The following is a 16,667-nucleotide window of genomic DNA, read 5'->3' on the forward strand; positions in this document are numbered from 1 at the left end:
CTTCACAGATATGACAAATTCTGAAAAATTACTTACAAAGGGCTTTTATTCCCAGAATGCTCTTTTGGTTTGGTTTTGAAAGTTGGTAGCATGATCTGTTGAAAGGTTTCACCACATAATCTTATCAAATATACATGACAACAGATTTCTCAATTTGATGCACTGAAGACACATTAAAAAGGTTCTCAGTGTGATTGTTACCTGTGTTGATATAAAGCTCTTCTTGAGTAAACACTATTTGTAATCATTTCCATGTGTATTGCATTTGTCCCAGTGATGATAGCTCAATATTGGCATGTTTCTGTGGGCACACCTAATAGAATTAATCAGCCCCATTTATCTGTATCTCTATGACAGCGACAATATTACCTACATCACCCTAGCGAACAGATAAGATGATGAACAGGTCTATCAGGCTATAACAGAGAAATGCCCACTTTGTTATCAATTTAAACATTTGAACAGTCCAATGCTACCAAGATATGAAGCACAAATACCTGTTGCTATTATATCTAATGAATTTAAAACCAACATGAAAGCAGATCAATGGTATAAAAAGGTGTGAAGACATTAGGTCCCAAACATTTTGAGGGAAAGAGAACTAAAGTCGTTGTCTGTATCACATTAAGATTAGCAGATTTACACATCAGATTGCTTCATCATATTGAGATTTTTATTCCATCATGTTTTTAAAAAGAAGTACTTGTTTGCTGTTCTTCCTGTTGTGTTCTCTGACCTTGTGGTGTAAGTCAACCAGCGCGGGCTCCAGCTTCCTCAGCCCTTCACAAAAACCTCAGGTAAGATGCTTTTTTTCTGACAGCCGTTAAAGATATTTGGATTAATTCTTTGCCTGGTTATGTGCATATTGAAAAAATAATGTAAACCAAGAAAAGTTAATTCTCCCTTTATCTAAACCTGTAGATGTAAATGTGCATCTGTTTTGCCACTCAGAAAAACTAACAAAGCAGTTTCCTTTACACGGTTATGTAAAGTATATTTACTCAAGTGCAGTTCTTAAGTACAAATTCAAGGTACTTGTACTTTGAGCATTTCCCTTTTATGCAACTTTATACTTCACATCTACTACTTCTCACAGGCAAATGTACTTTTTACTGCACTACATTTGTCTGACAGATTTAGTTGCCTTTAAGATTACCATTTTTATACCTTTCCTACCCAGTGTTCCTTTATTGATGAGAAAATTCTCCTCCTTCTTAAACTAAATAAACTCTTTAAAATCCCTCTTGGATCAGCTGGAAAAGACATCGTCACAAAGCTGAAAACTGGGCTGCTTTTCCGACACCATAAAAAGCCGACTCTCTAGAGATATGTAGTTCATAGGGAAGCGACACTATGAACATATAATGATCTTATAGAATATGACTCATTGCTCCATATTTAACTACCCAAAATAAATACATTGCAGCTAACACATCTATTCTTACACACTTCTTTGTCTATTTTCTTATAATATCTCTATGCAAATATAAAGTATATGAGCAACTGTAAGTAACACATCCTATTTTCCCCCCGAGGATCAAAAGTATACTTCTTCGACCTTCTTCCACCACCGCCTTTACACCCTGCTGTTCTTAACATGACGTCATCATGACTTTCAGCATAACGTAGTGTTTGTTTTCCTTGTGTTGTCAAATCATGTATCAATATTTTACAAGTAATCTCTCTCTGTCTCGATCCTTGGAAGACAAGGTTTTCTAAACTCCTGCAATCCCACTGAGCACCATGTTCAATATCTAAATTTAAGCAGTGTTAGTTATGATGGTTGTGCTGATGATGGCCCTGTGTGGATCCCCTTTGGCATCTGAATGTAAGTGGTCAGTCTGCAGACATTTTTCCAATCGTCATGGAAATTTCAAAAATTGACAGATCACAAGAGATGAATTACGGGCTGTGTGGATACTGCGATCATAGTTAGCACAGCAGTGACTTCATATATCCGTACTTTATGTGGGTTGATCTCTTTGACTGCATTTGAACTTATATATACACTAATATATAACTGGACTGGTTACTATCGTAAGATTTCTCTGTTCTGGATCAACCACAGAACAAAGGGAAGCCTTCCAGAGTCGGCCGCCAAGTCATGGAGGAGCCTGAGGACAACCACATCACAGTGAGTGGAAATCACACTCATGACTCCACCACAGCAACAGAAATCATCTCTCTGACTTTATCATCTTCCTCTCCTCTAAGCAGATTAGTGCCCCCTTTGAAATCGGCTTCACCCTGAGAGAGGAGGACTTTGAGGAGTACGGTGCAGCGCTGCAGGAGATCATTCAGCGCCTGCTGGGAAACACAGAGCCTGCAGCAGGTGTGCCTAATTCCTCTGGTTTATACATTAACACATTTTTTTTCCTATGGTGAAATAACGTAACTTAGTGGGGGTTTTTTAGGTTATTTTTAAAGATAATGTTTCATCTTGTTTCAGAGAGACCATCATAACTATGAAGATCATGGACAAGAAGTTCAAATTTGCCATCTCAGTGCCTTCCTGTTTGAACTTTATTAGATAGTGATCATTAACCAGTTCACCTGTAGACATGCTAATCTCATTTATTTTAAAGCATAATGTATTTCTTTTAGCTCTAACATTGCTATTTGAATAGTCTGTACCACTAAATCTTAGAGAAATGTCGGATGTAAGAGTCATTACAAGTCGGCTGTCACCACATGACCTTAATATGGAGCCTAGCTGGTGAAAATATGGTTGAAAATTGAGTTTAACAAAACATAAATGGGGATAGAAGATGACTGTGGTTATATATGGAGCCTGAGTTATTAACCTACTGTTCTTAAAAGGGAACATCACCTACATTATTTTCATGGCCTAGGAAAGTTCAATCAATATTGAACATGAGTTATTGTCTCTCAGAGCCAGAAACCAGAGAGGTAAGTCTCAAACTTGTGATGTCATTAAGTATAAAGTCTGGAGCAGCTCCACAGATAATGAATGAAAGACTGATTTTATGGCCCACAGAATATTTCTTTCCTTTTTTTATACCTATATGAGCTTTATTCTATTGTAGTGTCTCAGTAATCAAATGTACCCATATCCTCAGAACATTCCTCTGAGTGGTCTCACTGTTATCTAAAACATCTTTTGCAATTCATTGTTGATGGAGTAGCTCCAGACTTAATATTACACATCACAAATCTGAGTTTTAGCACTCTGGATTTTAGATTTGGGAGAGAGCTGATCATGTTTACTTATATTACTGGATTGTCTTAAACCACAAGAATATGTATATGTATTTTGAAAACAGGCGTAGTTTCCCTTTAAGGTTAATATTGAACCTCCTCTCTCAAAAGGGTAAAACTGTAGTCACATGAACGCCTCTCGTCAAATGACACTCAGAAGTCTGACAGTTTTAATCTGTTCGTTTTTAAAACTGTCAGCAGATGAGTCACTTATATGCGTACCTGTGTAATGATCTAATGTTATTCGGCAGTAAACAGCTATTCTCTATTGTTCTTATTCATATTCGTAGACCCACACGTTTGTAGAAATAAAGCATCAACTAATCTTCTCTGTCATTGTCTCATCTTTATTAAGTATTAAAAAAGAAAAAATGAAGGTCAGATTTGTGGGTGAAATTGAGGAATAGACAAGGGGTGGGGAAATTGGCAGGGCTATGTTATTTCCTCCTTTAATTAGTGTTGTGATACACCTCCGTATTCTGCTTACCAATGAAAAAAAAAATAGTGTGAACACTTTGCAGTTGTATTCCTCCACCAACTGGTCAAATTGCAGTTTACACTCATGTCAGGTCCAGACTCGTATAATATATGAAGTAATTACTTTAATAAAAGGTATTATGTGTATTGTTTGGTGAAATGGATGTTATCACTATACTGACATGTCTGATTCCAATGAATAATTTCCAGAGAAACATGCTGTCTTCGTTTAGAGTTATGGCGCTGAATAATGGTGAACTAGAATTACTGTATGTGTTTGTGTATGAATTCTTGTGATTTGGCCAAAGACGTGTAGAAGATTATCCCTTGACCCTACTTGACCTTTGACCCACAACCACCAAACTCTAATCAGTTTATCGTTGAGTACAGGACAGTTTTGCTGGACTGGCATAAATCCCCTCGAGCCATTTCTGAAATATCAAGTTCGCAAGAATGCGAATGACACGGACAACCTGAAATAATAATGACACCAAGTGTTTTTGCAGAACATTGTGATGTCACAATAGCCAATCAGAGCAAAAAACAAGGTGACGTATTCACTGCACTAAGCCCCATTTGTTTGCCGAACAGTGGGGCTAACTGACATATTATGCTTTTGCCGCATCCCGTTGGCAAAACAGCAAAGACGTCCTTCCTGGAAACAAAGGCTTCTAGGGCAGCCTTCTGTTCCTCTCTCAAGGAAAAAGATAAGTTTAGTTGGCTTAGCATTTCTTCCAAAGCGAAACTGAATGGATGCGATCCTTCGGCAGCTGCCATCTTGGCTGTTTACTTTGACGCCTACAGCGCAGCACTATCTTCATCATGTTACGCCTGCCCAGAGCCCGCCTCTGTCAGATAGACTAACAAAAAAAAAAAAAAAATCATGTTTTATGTTACAATAAAGATTTAGGCAAAAATTGTCCCTAACCCTAAGTTAATGGTTTCAGTTCACGTTTTGTTTTTAAGTTGTTTTTTAATTTTGGTCATTGTAAAATTGATCTTAAATATTATTCCCAGTGGCATTTAAAAGTCTTAGAGCTACTGTAGGAACCACTAAATTAGCATATGAATTCTTGACCTTCATGCCAAATTTGAAGAAATTCCCTCAACTTGTTTCTGGGATATCGCGTTAACAAGAATGGGACGTACGGACAACCCGAAAACATAATGCTCCAGTCTCAGCACTCGCCAGCGTTGAGGCTTAAAATCTGCAGGGACCACTCATTCACATCCTAAATAATTTGCACCACTGCGTAGAAATGGACGTGAAAATACAAATAACTCTGCCCATAACAAAAGGTCCAGTCTCGAATTTTGCTTAGTGCTGGTTTGACAGCTTCTAAGTTTTTTAGGGTCACTAACTTCATACAAGCCTAAATGTCTTTGTTCTATTCAAATTACCCACTCCCAGAACAAGGTTGAAAACTTCCTGTTCAATCTGAAGAACTGGGTCAAACACAGCAAAGCACACACTGCTCTAGTGCTCGTGCGAGTCCTGCTTTCCACCTTGTAGCTTTCAATAAACACAGAAACGCAACTGTGGACATGATGTGCTCTGACCTACATTCTGGAGAGAATCTGAAACTCCTGGAAATGAGGCTGTCATTAGGAACTTGGCTGAGAGGGAAATGTATGTATCTTAACACATCCCTCTTGTCAAACTTTGATATACAAGAGACACATCTATTCAGCTACCATTAATCTTGGCCTTGGCTGGGATTGTTGGGAGACCAGGAAATGTAACAAGTGGGCCAGGCTGATGATTCACAAAACAAAAAGCACTCAAGCAAACGTGTGTGACAAACATGGTGTTATCAAAGAAAGCTAATGGACTACTCTGGCAGCCACTTTGTTTCTTCAATCAGCTTTGCTCATTTACTCTGTATTACAGACAACATTTTACTCTATTTTTCATCATAATATGCTCTTATGTGCACTGATGAACAAAAACAAAACCATACCTGTAGAAGAAAAAAGTAGGATTAAAGATTTTTAATACATCTCCACTGTGTTAAACCAAACTAAATTCCACAGTGGCTGGACAAGACGGACATCCAAACAAATTATAACAAACAAGGGATGTCAAATTATGTCAACACAGCAAAAACAACAAGAACTTAAAACCAAAAATGCTCAGGAATTAATTTCTTTGATGAACAATGAAATGAAATATGATCAGATAAACAATAATGCAGAGTATCTCTATCAGACGGGCCATTTTACTTTCGGTCATTGCTTTATTTTGCCTTTTATTTCTGAGTCTTTCAGATAAAACAAGACCACTCCTCCATATTCCTACAGCTCTACATGGAGGACTGATAAATCTAAAACAAAAAGCCACATAAAATGTTAAAGTCACAAACCAGCTCCAAAACCTTTGATTCTGTCACCTCTTTTTTTTTTGCGATTTTTACCCACCATCTCTGAAGATCATATACCGTAGAGTTGACTGGTGTTGTTTCGGATGGCGGTGAGCACTGTGGCCATGTCTTTCCCCTTCAGCAGGCTCAGCTCACGCAGCGTGTGGATGCCCATTCCAGGGTGTGAAAACTGGCAGACATCTTTCTTCACCTGAGTGAGACACACTTATCATGAGCATGTATCAACTGTAAGTACAATACACTTAGCTGTGTAATTTGTTATACTTAAAGTTATTCATGAGATTAGAGCAGTGCTCGTGTTCTTAGGCCTCAATTTAAACGTACCTGTCTTGGCAGGAAATATGGTGCATCTGTCTCCAACACAATGCGATCGAGAGGGATGCGGCGGACAGCATCTCGGGCCTCGGTGGCCTTGTGGTAGGTGATGAGGGCTGTGAAACCCACATACAAGTTGGGGAACTCTGTCAGGAAGGGCTCAATCACTGGATAACTGTTTGTGAAACAGTGCCTGGAAACCATATGCGTATAAAGAAAGAATACACACAGATTAAATGCAATTAACTCTTTGAAACTCCTTAAAGTTATATTCTTCAATATTTTTAGATTAGTTGATTTGGCCACAATGAGAAAACATAAAATAATCCACTGACAAATATTTTTTTGATGACTGAACGATCGTGGTCAGCGCTAACCACAGAGACATTTTGTTTTCTGTGAAACTGCTTCAGTGTGTAATAGCCTCCCATATTTCGGCAGTTGAAAGGGATATTTTGGATTTTTTGATGTGGGGTTGTATGAGGTACTTACCCATAGTCAGTGTTTTATCCACAGTAAATCATGCCCCCAGTTTGAGAAACAGGCAAAAGTATGCAATTTACTGCTGGGGACGAGGGCAGCAGCCAAACATACTCTAACTGAAGGTGTACATCCATATAACCTCTCTTCATAGCCACCAGCCTCTTTTGACAAAAACAGTCATTTCACCTTGCAGAACACAATAACACAAACAAATTAACCGATCGACGCAGCTGAAGACCATCAATCTTGTGTTCTCCGGGGTAAAATTATTGTTTTTGTCAAAAGGAGTCCGGTGGCTTTAAAGAGACCATATATAACAGCTTCAGTTCCCTGTCGGAAGGGGCTGTCTGACGGCAAGGTAAAGCTGTGAAAATATTCTAAATATAGCATGCACATAGGCTGATATTGATTCTGTCAATCCCTCATGCATAAATAGGCAATCTGAATTAAGTGAAGGAACAGTGAACTCTTCCACCAACAATGAAAACTACTATACAGAAAGATAATTACTGAATCTGAATATATTAGACAGCTACTGCAGAAAAACACCAACCTTCAACAGCATCAAAAATGGGTTTGATTTCATAAGTATCTTAAGGATTATAAACCAGTCAGAAGGGAGGTAACATTTCCTTGTGTTAATATTTCATAGTGATGTAAAATGAGAATAATCATTCATAGGATCACACCTGTGAATTTTGTAATCCCTTGGGATACACTTCTTCATGATTTCTAGCAGGTCATCATCTGCATCCCTACAGTGGATCACCAGAGGCTTCTTCATGCCCACAGCCAAACGCAGCTGACGCTCCAACACCTTCAAGCAGGGAAAAAAATGCAGACCACACCATACATTATTATTTTACAATATTATCACTCCACTCCATGCGATATATTTAACAATAAAGGCCTCTCTAGTTTAAGATATACAGTTACTGGACTACAAAGTTACAGCTGACGCAGACCACATCGACGTAGACCGTACCTCTTTTTGCTTGGGGGTGTCAGTGGAGTTTTTGTGGGAGTAGTCCAGGCCAATCTCGCCAAATGCCACAGCTTTTGGATGCTGCATGGCCATCAGTATATTGCGTTCATGGACACTTGTGTAGTACTTGGCAAAGTGGGGGTGGCAGCCAAATGCCCCCCACACCATGTCTTCAGCCAGCAAACCTTCCCACAGGGCCTCCTTCATCATGAGCCTCGGGTTGCAAAAGTTGGCGATACAGCCTCTGAACTCTGGAGGGAAGCTGCTTTGGTACTTCCTTTGAAAGCTTTTGAACGTCCCGCAGAAGCCAAGCTTGCCATAGAGCATGTCTATGTGGCAGTGGGAGTCTATGAAGCCAACCTGACTGTCCTGTTTGGGATAACTGGTCCACATAGGCTCTGCCCCCTGGGATAATCTTCTTTTAGGAGTGCCACCGTGAGTAAAGGGGTGGGAGGGGTGACGCATGGAGGAGACAACATCTGACCGCCTGCTTGATGTTCTGGAGTTCATGTGAGGGTTCAGTGCTTTTCTGTTTGAGTGTAGTGGCAGAGCAAAGGGATCCGTTAAATGCGCCCTAATGTTGGGCGAGTGGAAACTTCCAGTCTCAGCCCTGGATGCCTTTGAAGGGGCCGTGTTTGATGGGTGGGGTTGCTTGGCTGAGACAAAAACTGTCCTCTGTGGCAGTGAGAAAGACATCTCCAGGTCCTCAGCAGCTGCCTGGGCAGACCCAGTGGTTTCAGTAGTGTATAAAAAGGTAGAAGAGGAAGTTGTAGCTTCCTGCGTACTCACTGAAGGACTCCTCCATTGTTGGCTGTCAAAAGAGCCACTCTGAGGAGTCATGAAACAAGATGGAGACTCTGGGATATACTCCAGTTCAGGGAAAGACAAGTCACAGTCCTTGGCTTCTGGTCCATTTTCTGTAGCAAATAACTTGTCTTGAGAGGTTGTTTCTACAAACACGGGGTCTGGAGCTATAAAACTCTTGGGCGAATCTTCTCCTTTTAGCACAACACACTGAAAAAAAAAAAAGATAAACATATAGTAAAAAAATATAAAAATAACATCTCCCAGTAGCTTTTGATACTCAGTGGCTTGATGATTATTTTATGGTCTCAATTAGGGCTGCACAATTTAAAAAAAAATCATATCATCATTTTTTTGTATTTTTTTTCCCCAGTAAAAACGAAATGCAGAAATTACAATTTCTACGAAAATTGTAACTCGGCAACTAAAACATTTGAAATTATATATAAGTAAACAAGCCTACAAGAAAAGATAAGCTTTTTGGGGGTTAGTTAACTTACTCTTCTGTCTGTTTTGAGCCTCGAGTCCTCAACTTGGCCTTCAGTGTCCTCAAACATCTGGAGGGAGGACTGCTGGTCTTCCCGAATAGTGCTGTTGTCCCAGTGTTCTTCCCGGGCAGTGCTGTTGTCCCACCGTTCCTCCTGGACTGTGCTGTTGTCCCACTGTTCCTCCTGGACAGTGCGGTTGTCCCACTGTCCTTCCTGGACCATGCGGTTGTCCCACTGTCCTTCCTGAACTGTGCTGTTGTCCCACTGTTCTTCCTGGGCAGTGCTGTTATCTTCAGATTTATTCTCAGGTTTGATTGAGGAACATTTGAAATTTGTGACCGCTCTGTCAAGTGCCACTGGACTAGGTGCTTCAGTCCTCACTGGTGAAGACAAAGACAGGCTAGTCCTGTGGATATCTGTAGTGCTTGTGCTACCAATGGCTGCGATCAGTGCCCTCCTGCAGATAGCCTTTGATACCTCTTCAGGTGTCCTCTCTTTTTTTTTCATGCCGAAAGTTTGAGGTGAAGGTGAGGACACTTGCTGGCTCTCTGTAGATTCCAGCTGCCTGGGTGATTCGTCCATATGTTTCTCCTGATAGTTATGGTGCAAACAGACAAATAAATCAGCTTTTTTTTTTAAACAAGAACTTAACATAATGAATGAAATAGCACATTTGAGACTCTAACTTTCATTTAAAAAAGGAACATTATATTTAGACCATTAAAAGATGGGTAGAGCAAGACTTATAGTAAAGACTTACTTCTGAAGTCTTGAAATGTTCATTATTTCTCCTGGAAAGCTTTCTCAGCTTACGTTTGCCTGAAGAGGGCATGCTTTCACCGAGTTCCACTGCTTTTCTCTTGGGAGTGTCCAGACTCAGTGCTCCAAGACCGTCAGGTCCTGGAGAGTCACTGAGAGGCACAGAATCTGAATCTTCATATGGCGACATATTCCAGCGAGAGGATGTGCCTGACCCAGCATCCCTCTCCTGAGGATGTGCAGGTGGGGTAGCTGCAGTTCGTATCCACTTAAACACAAACTTCTTTCTGTTGCTGTCCATGTCGGAAGATTTCTAATCCAATGCACAGGTAGAGAAGGAATGATCTGTTTGAGTGACCATCTAGTACATCATGCGGGCAACAAAGTGAAAACATGAAGGCATCACTGTTCGAAAAGTCAAGTAAATACAAGAGTATTCATTTTTCCTACAATAAGAAGATATGCCAATGTCTTGTGATCAATTTAACAATGGCCATGCTCATTAAATAAACCATGTAGCGTGCTGTGTGAAAAATACATTTCTCCCTGTAAGTTATTTTTCTAATTCTTGAATTAAATATTTTCTTGTGAAAATCTGCTAAAAACAGACATTGTAAAACTGGCTTTAACTGACTGGGATTATTTTTTATTATTTTATTTATCTGGTTTTCATTTTTACCATATACTTTTATTATCATCTCTCATGTCCTTTAATAAAGCATTTTTTCACTATGTCTATAAAAGTGCTATTCAAATAAAGTTAATGTCATTATTATATCCATGAGGGTGTATCAGTTTTTTAGGATGCTGGGAGAGGTGGTTTTTGTTTCAGGTGAGGAGGCCTCAAGGCTGGGCTACCACCTCGGCAAAGCAAGTGACTGAGCTAGGGACGGCTTTGTCTGGTAAAATATATCACTAGAGCACAATATCAGCTGCCTTGATTTTTCGTTATAACCTGATCTTGAGACCCTGCCTTGAAGAGGAGCCTTGTGTCAAATTATAGTTTCCAGATATACATAATATGACTAAAAGATCATGCTTATCCTTGCCCCAAGCAAGATAATCTGGCCAGGGTGGCCTACCTCCACTTCAAATAAAGTACTACAGCAGCCAGTACAGAATGCTGCGGCTTGTATTTTTACTGGGAGAAATCCTAGGTCACATATCACTCTAATTCTCGCCTCCCCCACTGGTTGCCAGTTTACTTCTGAATTGGTTTTAGAATTCTTTTAATAACTTTTAAAGCTCAACAGGGTTTTGCCCTCAGTTATATAGCTGAGCTTCTTACTGCCTATGATCCTAGTTGTGACATGAGATCCTCAAGCCTACCCTCATTAGTCATCCCTAGATCAAGTCTGGTAACTAAAGGCAAATGGGCTTTTGCCATCAGGGCCCCGAAGATCTGGAATTCTCTGCTTGAGGGGATTAGGCTGGCTAACACATAATTGCTTAAAACAGTTTTTTAAAAGGAAAGCTTTCCCTTTTAATGACTACTTGTATCTTTTGTGTTTTATCTCCTTTGTTCTGTGATTGCCACACTATGTACACACACTATTTTCCCGACCTCTTACATCAATATTGTATTGTTTTGTTGTCTCATTTTTATGCACTTTGTAACCTTGTTTAGATAAGTGCTATACAAATAAATATAATTATCATTATTATTAATCAATTTATGGTATTTGGCCCCGGTAGAATGTTGGGTGGCCAGCCAACCATTTTCTAATTCACAATGACAATAAACTGAATTATTTTTTATTTTTTGTGCTGTGAGTGTAATTGAGGTGCCAGAGTACATAAAAAAATAAAATAGAGGTTGTTTATTTAAGAAAAGTGCCTGGATTACTAAATCCTAAAAACGCCCCTGCGCACACCTGACCTATGCTGGGCTGCTGCAACTACATTTGCCTCATGTCAAAGATGAGTGTGGGCAGCAAGCACAGGTTTTATAGTAGGTACTGAAAAATATTATAAATGTTTGTTTATTAACAGGCCTCTGACATCCTATTACTTTGCAAAAGGGCCCCCTGGGCAAGGCAAGTTTAGTATATACATGTATGTACTACAAGAAACCCTCAACACTGTGCCATGCGTAGCAGCAGCCATTCTTCTTCATTGGTCTTCGATCTATTAACATTACCACCTTCAGAGGTGCATGCCGCCACCCACTGTACCAGAGTTTGTTACACCATGATTTTAACCAACAAAAACAAACAAAACCATTAAAATACACATTTTAAAAGAAGTTTTAAAAACTTTTTTTATAAACTCGTGAAATACCAATACTTAAACTCCTAAAACTTCCCTTTAAATGATCTGGCTGTGCCACACATTACAACCACCACTTTATGACATAGCTAACAAGTTAGCTAACATAAACCTGTAGCTGTGTCAGATGAATTTTAGGTGCTAATGTTTTTGCCGAGTTTAACAGTAACAAAAGTGGTTTGGTTATTGTGCAGCTTTATATTATAGTCAAACCTGACCGCGGTAGAGAAGACGCCAAAACTTCGAGTTAGCTAGCACACTCACTTTAGCCAATTAACAGTTAGATAACTAGCATTTACAGTTAGCTAACTGTTTTCACTCGCTGAATTCAAACTGCGGCTCAAATGCGCACAAAAGCCACTGCCATTTTTGTTATGATCTTACACTTCTTTATCATACATATAGGCAGTTAGCTACACTGCTAGCTAAATTCATTTAATGAGGTTAAGGTTAAGTTGAAAAGTTGCTAGGTAAATTACCTTCTCAGGCTCGGCAAAGTAGAAATGGCAGGGACAGAGCAGGAAGTCAAAATAAGATGTCACTTTATCCGCCACTCGGTAGCTTAACGTTACACGTTTTCTTGCCGACTTTTGTGAGCAAAAACAAAATATGACAACGTTTCATTGACATATTGGATTGAATTAAAAAGTTGTGTTTAAATGAACCGCTCGATGGTGTCAAAGTTCTGTTTGGCGCCGTTTGTCGGCCATAACGTTTAACGAGAACAAGCGACCGCATTTGCGTACATCTCGCGAGATCAGTGAGATTTGACCAATGAGCGGGAAGCACCATGACAACAGGTGGGTGTCTCTGCTGGGAAGTTTAGGTGCTCAGAATAGTGTCTGCAGACATCCATGCCCACTTAAGGTTCGACAAGGCAGATGTATTCATTTATATAGCAATTTATTCAATGTTTTTCATACATTTAACCTTCAACAGGAAAAAATAATTCAAATAGTGAATAAATTAAAATATATTGTGCAGCCCATACAGATTTTGAGACAATCCTGATTATAAAAAAAAATCAAAATAAAGACATTAAGCCTGCTTTTAAAGGTAAGTAATAAAGTATTTAATGCTGAACAGTTATAGTAGGCTATAGCCAACAAAAGAGGTGTACTCAACACAAAGTAGTAATTATATGCTGCTAAACATGCCTCAACTCAACCTCCTCCCTACTTCACCCCAATGTATTGACAAAAATATAATAAAAAATAAATAAATGTAACAAGTTGCCATTATTATCATTATTAGTCTGACAGTGTACTGCAGTTCTGCATGAGGTTTTTGTCGCCGTGCCCCAGTACAACAGTACAACAGCTCACAGGCATATTTAACTAACATTAATGCCTTTACAACATTATATAGGTGTGTCAGATACCACCCCATGTGAAGTCTGAGTAAAGTGTCAGTCGTTTATGTTGCGCTGCATGTGTAGCTTATATAGACAGCAGTAGCTTTCATTTATTGCATATGCTATATAGCTCTAGCCTACTTGCTTATGATAAATACTATAATAGAGTAGGAAATTTGTTTTTAAATTGTGAAATCTTTTCTGGAGGGAGACCCCTAGACCTGACGGCAGATTTGGTCCCCCCAGTGTTGACTCCATGGCTATGGCCTTGGCTCAGTACATTTAAATTTCCTTAATAGATATGCACAAATTGTATTAAAACAGTGATCATCATGCCCCTGTGCCAAAACCTGCACTTTATTTTAGCATAGTTTTTTTTTTTTTTTAATTTAACAAACAATATTCAGGTGAAGTAATTAAACACACTACCTGAAGCTGAAACATTATTCCAGTCACAGCAGTTTTTTTATGCCCAAGTTTAATACTTAAAATTAACAGCATTTCCACTGAAAGGCAAATAATTCTTCAGGTGAATAGGGCATCTTAACAGCTTTAAAAGTGTGGACACACTCTGGTAAAATGATAGAGGATTAACTATATCTTCTGAGTGAAATCATATAGTTGGAAGTGAGTTCAACCAATTATAACAGTTACAGTTACGAAACTCCTAAACAGTAACACATTTTGTTAGACTTTGGGTAATCCCAGAGACGTCTTGTAGGCACCAATGCCGTATCCTTTACCTGTTAGGGAGGAATGGAAATGCATCAGTAATGTAAACTGACATCAGTATGTTAGCTCATATAAATATTTAGGTTTCTGTCTTGATGAATGTATGACTTATGAGGTCTCGTTTGGGCTTCTTGTTCACTTGTCTGCTGAGAGAGCTTTAGGATCAATTATTTTACATATACCCAACTCTATGATGCATGTGTCTCCCTATACTGAATCATGTTGCAGGGTTATGGGGCTTAAAATAATCTAAACCTGCTTAAACTTTACAGAATAGAGCTGTACAATGTTTTCTGTGGGTTCGTAGATTTGCTCCTATTCCAGCAGTTCAAGGAGACATGGGCTGGGTACAATTATGTGTGATGTTGCTTTGCTCTATTTTCTTCCTTCTAAATATGCATGTTTGACTCTGGTCCTGGCTTGTTTTGTTTTTCTGGTGTCCTATAAGCCCGTGTAGGCTGGGAATAACTGTTACCTGGACACATTAATAAAAAAAATCATTCATCTGTTTAGTTATTCTAAAATACAAGATACCTTCTTAGAAATGCTGCTTGTGTCAGGCATTTAGAAGTGTTTACATTCCATCTATGAAATACAGATAATATTGATTATCGGTTCACTAAATCCACTTTAATATAATACACCAACATAAAACATAAAAGTTTGACCTGCTGCACACAAACATTCACCAAAGACAATAAAAGCTACTTGGTTGTCTTTGAATAAAAACTGTAAAGGTGTGAGCAGTGGGAAGTCTGAACAGCGGGATTAGTAAAGAAAGATTTATAGGGATGTTGCATGTGCATGTAAATGTCACACCAAGCTGATACTTCATGTATAGGTGACATCTGGATCAGTGCTCACATGCTGGGGCCTTCTTTTCGATGACCCAGTAGCAGAAGCCCCTCCTGGCACGGTCATTGAACTCATTCCTGAACTGGGGCATGTTTTGAGGTGACGTCTTTGGTGTGTTTTGATGCACACCTACAGAAAAAAAGATATTTAAATTAAAAGTGAAACATCAGGGAAACAATTAATAAAAAGAATGATATTTAAAGGTCCAGTGTGTAGGATTTAGGGTATATATTGGCAGAAATGGAATATAATGTAAAATGTTTTCTTAAAGTGTATAATCAACTGAAATAAGAATTGTGTTTTCATTATAGAATGAGCCATTTATATCCACATATGGAGCAGATCCTCATCCACATAGATTGCCATGTTGCGCCCCCCCTGTCAGTAGCCCAGAATAAACAAACCGAACACTAATTCTAAATAGGGCCATTGGTGTTTTCGGCCATCATAGTTAGTAGCCCTTTTGTGATGAGCAGAGTCGAAAAACACAGATTGTTTAACCTGAAGCTACTTTATTCAGTGTTTATGATAGTTTAAATCACTGGGTCCATTTGTTTTGGAGAGGAGGAGACCTCTGCCTCTCTGAACATCTGGATCTTAAATTATCAGAGAAAAAAGGTGAGCACAGATTAACAGGTGCTGGGCTAGCAGCCATCTCTGGCATGCCAAACAGCATCGGAGAAGCACTGATTTTTAATGTGAAACTGCTTTATTCTGTATTTTTACCAGTTTAAATCCACCGGCCCATTTGTTTAAGAGAGAAAGAGATAATTCAGCTCCCAGTAAAAACCTTCTCAACAACGAATACTAATGGAATTGTAACCCGGAGAAGGTTCAGCGGGATGCAATCTGCAATCCTCGCTGCTGGATGCCACTAAATCTCTTTAAATCTTGCACACTGTTCCTTAAAACAGCTGTCCTTAACGTGAGACCTACTGTATGCTTGCACCATGGAGGGAACAGGATCATTAACTGCAGTTTCTTCCAGTGTAAGATGAGGTAACAGGCTGCTGCTGGCAGTAGTATTCAGGGCGCCTTCATGTGATTCACACACTAGGACATGTAATAAAGCCAAATTAGGCACATTTTCCTTTGTAAAATACACAAGGAGTCTCTGCTCCTTCTGTACTGTGCAAAGTGCTCTCCTTATTACTTTCCATGGTCATTTTTACAAACCTGTGTCCTTCAACAAGGCAGCTGGGACTGATGCAAAATAAACTGGAACCTAGGTGGGAATAACTGTGCATAGTATCACAAGAATACAAAGTAGATGTATGCTTTTGTTTTTAATCATTCTGTTAGTAGAGGGTGTTTTGTTTCTGTTGTTCTTACCATTGTTTTCATTTTGCTCCAGTGGTCTGTCTGGAGATGTGGGAACACAACTGGGTGACTCCTTGTCCAAAATGTCATGCTGGTGAAGAAAATTGAAGGATGATGAATATTAGTTACCATCTATTCCCGCTATCCAACAAAGTGACGTCACGCACAACACTGCTGCAAAACAAATACTGCACATGTGTGAGAGACACAGAGAGAGCTCTCGACAG

General features: G+C 39.2%; 2 protein-coding genes across 3 annotated transcripts; one reads left to right on the top strand and one right to left on the bottom strand.

The window, feature by feature from the left end:
• The first annotated feature begins 459 nt into the window (after positions 1-459).
• Positions 460-3,511, top strand: ghrl (ghrelin/obestatin prepropeptide). The gene is made up of 4 exons (XM_049579274.1): positions 460-797; positions 2,069-2,134; positions 2,218-2,332; positions 2,450-3,511. The coding sequence occupies exons 1-4, from the start codon at positions 684-686 to the stop codon at positions 2,461-2,463; spliced, it is 309 nt and encodes a 102-aa protein (XP_049435231.1). The 5' UTR covers positions 460-683; the 3' UTR covers positions 2,464-3,511.
• A 2,197-nt stretch (positions 3,512-5,708) lies between these two features.
• tatdn2 (TatD DNase domain containing 2) lies at positions 5,709-12,902 on the bottom strand. Of its 2 annotated transcripts, XM_049579218.1 has the most exons (8): positions 12,659-12,902; positions 9,913-10,224; positions 9,165-9,743; positions 7,861-8,874; positions 7,565-7,692; positions 6,402-6,585; positions 6,115-6,267; positions 5,709-6,020 (listed from the first exon to the last, which is right to left on the bottom strand). In XM_049579218.1, the coding sequence occupies exons 2-7, from the start codon at positions 10,210-10,212 to the stop codon at positions 6,127-6,129; spliced, it is 2,346 nt and encodes a 781-aa protein (XP_049435175.1). In that variant the 5' UTR covers positions 10,213-10,224; positions 12,659-12,902; the 3' UTR covers positions 5,709-6,020; positions 6,115-6,126. The 2 variants fall into 2 exon arrangements, with proteins under 2 accessions (XP_049435175.1, XP_049435165.1); XM_049579208.1 differs by having other exon boundaries at positions 5,710-6,267.
• Positions 12,903-16,667: the final 3,765 nt, after the last annotated feature.

Source organism: Epinephelus fuscoguttatus, linkage group LG1, assembly GCF_011397635.1.
Source record: "Epinephelus fuscoguttatus linkage group LG1, E.fuscoguttatus.final_Chr_v1".
In the NCBI taxonomy this organism is placed as follows: Eukaryota; Metazoa; Chordata; class Actinopteri; order Perciformes; family Serranidae; genus Epinephelus; species Epinephelus fuscoguttatus.

Bases quoted from the DNA above. Each gene is read 5' to 3' on its own strand.
- ghrl (XM_049579274.1), top strand. From the start codon at position 684: ATGTTTTTAAAAAGAAGTACTTGTTTGCTGTTCTTCCTGTTGTGTTCT. The intron at 798-2,068 runs GTAAGATGCTTT...GATCAACCACAG, and splicing joins GCCCTTCACAAAAACCTCAG to AACAAAGGGAAGCCTTCCAG. The intron at 2,135-2,217 runs GTGAGTGGAAAT...TCCTCTAAGCAG, and splicing joins CTGAGGACAACCACATCACA to ATTAGTGCCCCCTTTGAAAT.
- tatdn2 (XM_049579218.1), bottom strand. From the start codon at position 10,212: ATGGACAGCAACAGAAAGAAGTTTGTGTTTAAGTGGATACGAACTGCA. The intron at 8,875-9,164 runs GTAAGTTAACTA...TTTTTTTTTCAG, and splicing joins GGCTCAAAACAGACAGAAGA to TGTGTTGTGCTAAAAGGAGA. The intron at 6,268-6,401 runs GTACGTTTAAAT...TGTCTCACTCAG, and splicing joins CATATTTCCTGCCAAGACAG to GTGAAGAAAGATGTCTGCCA.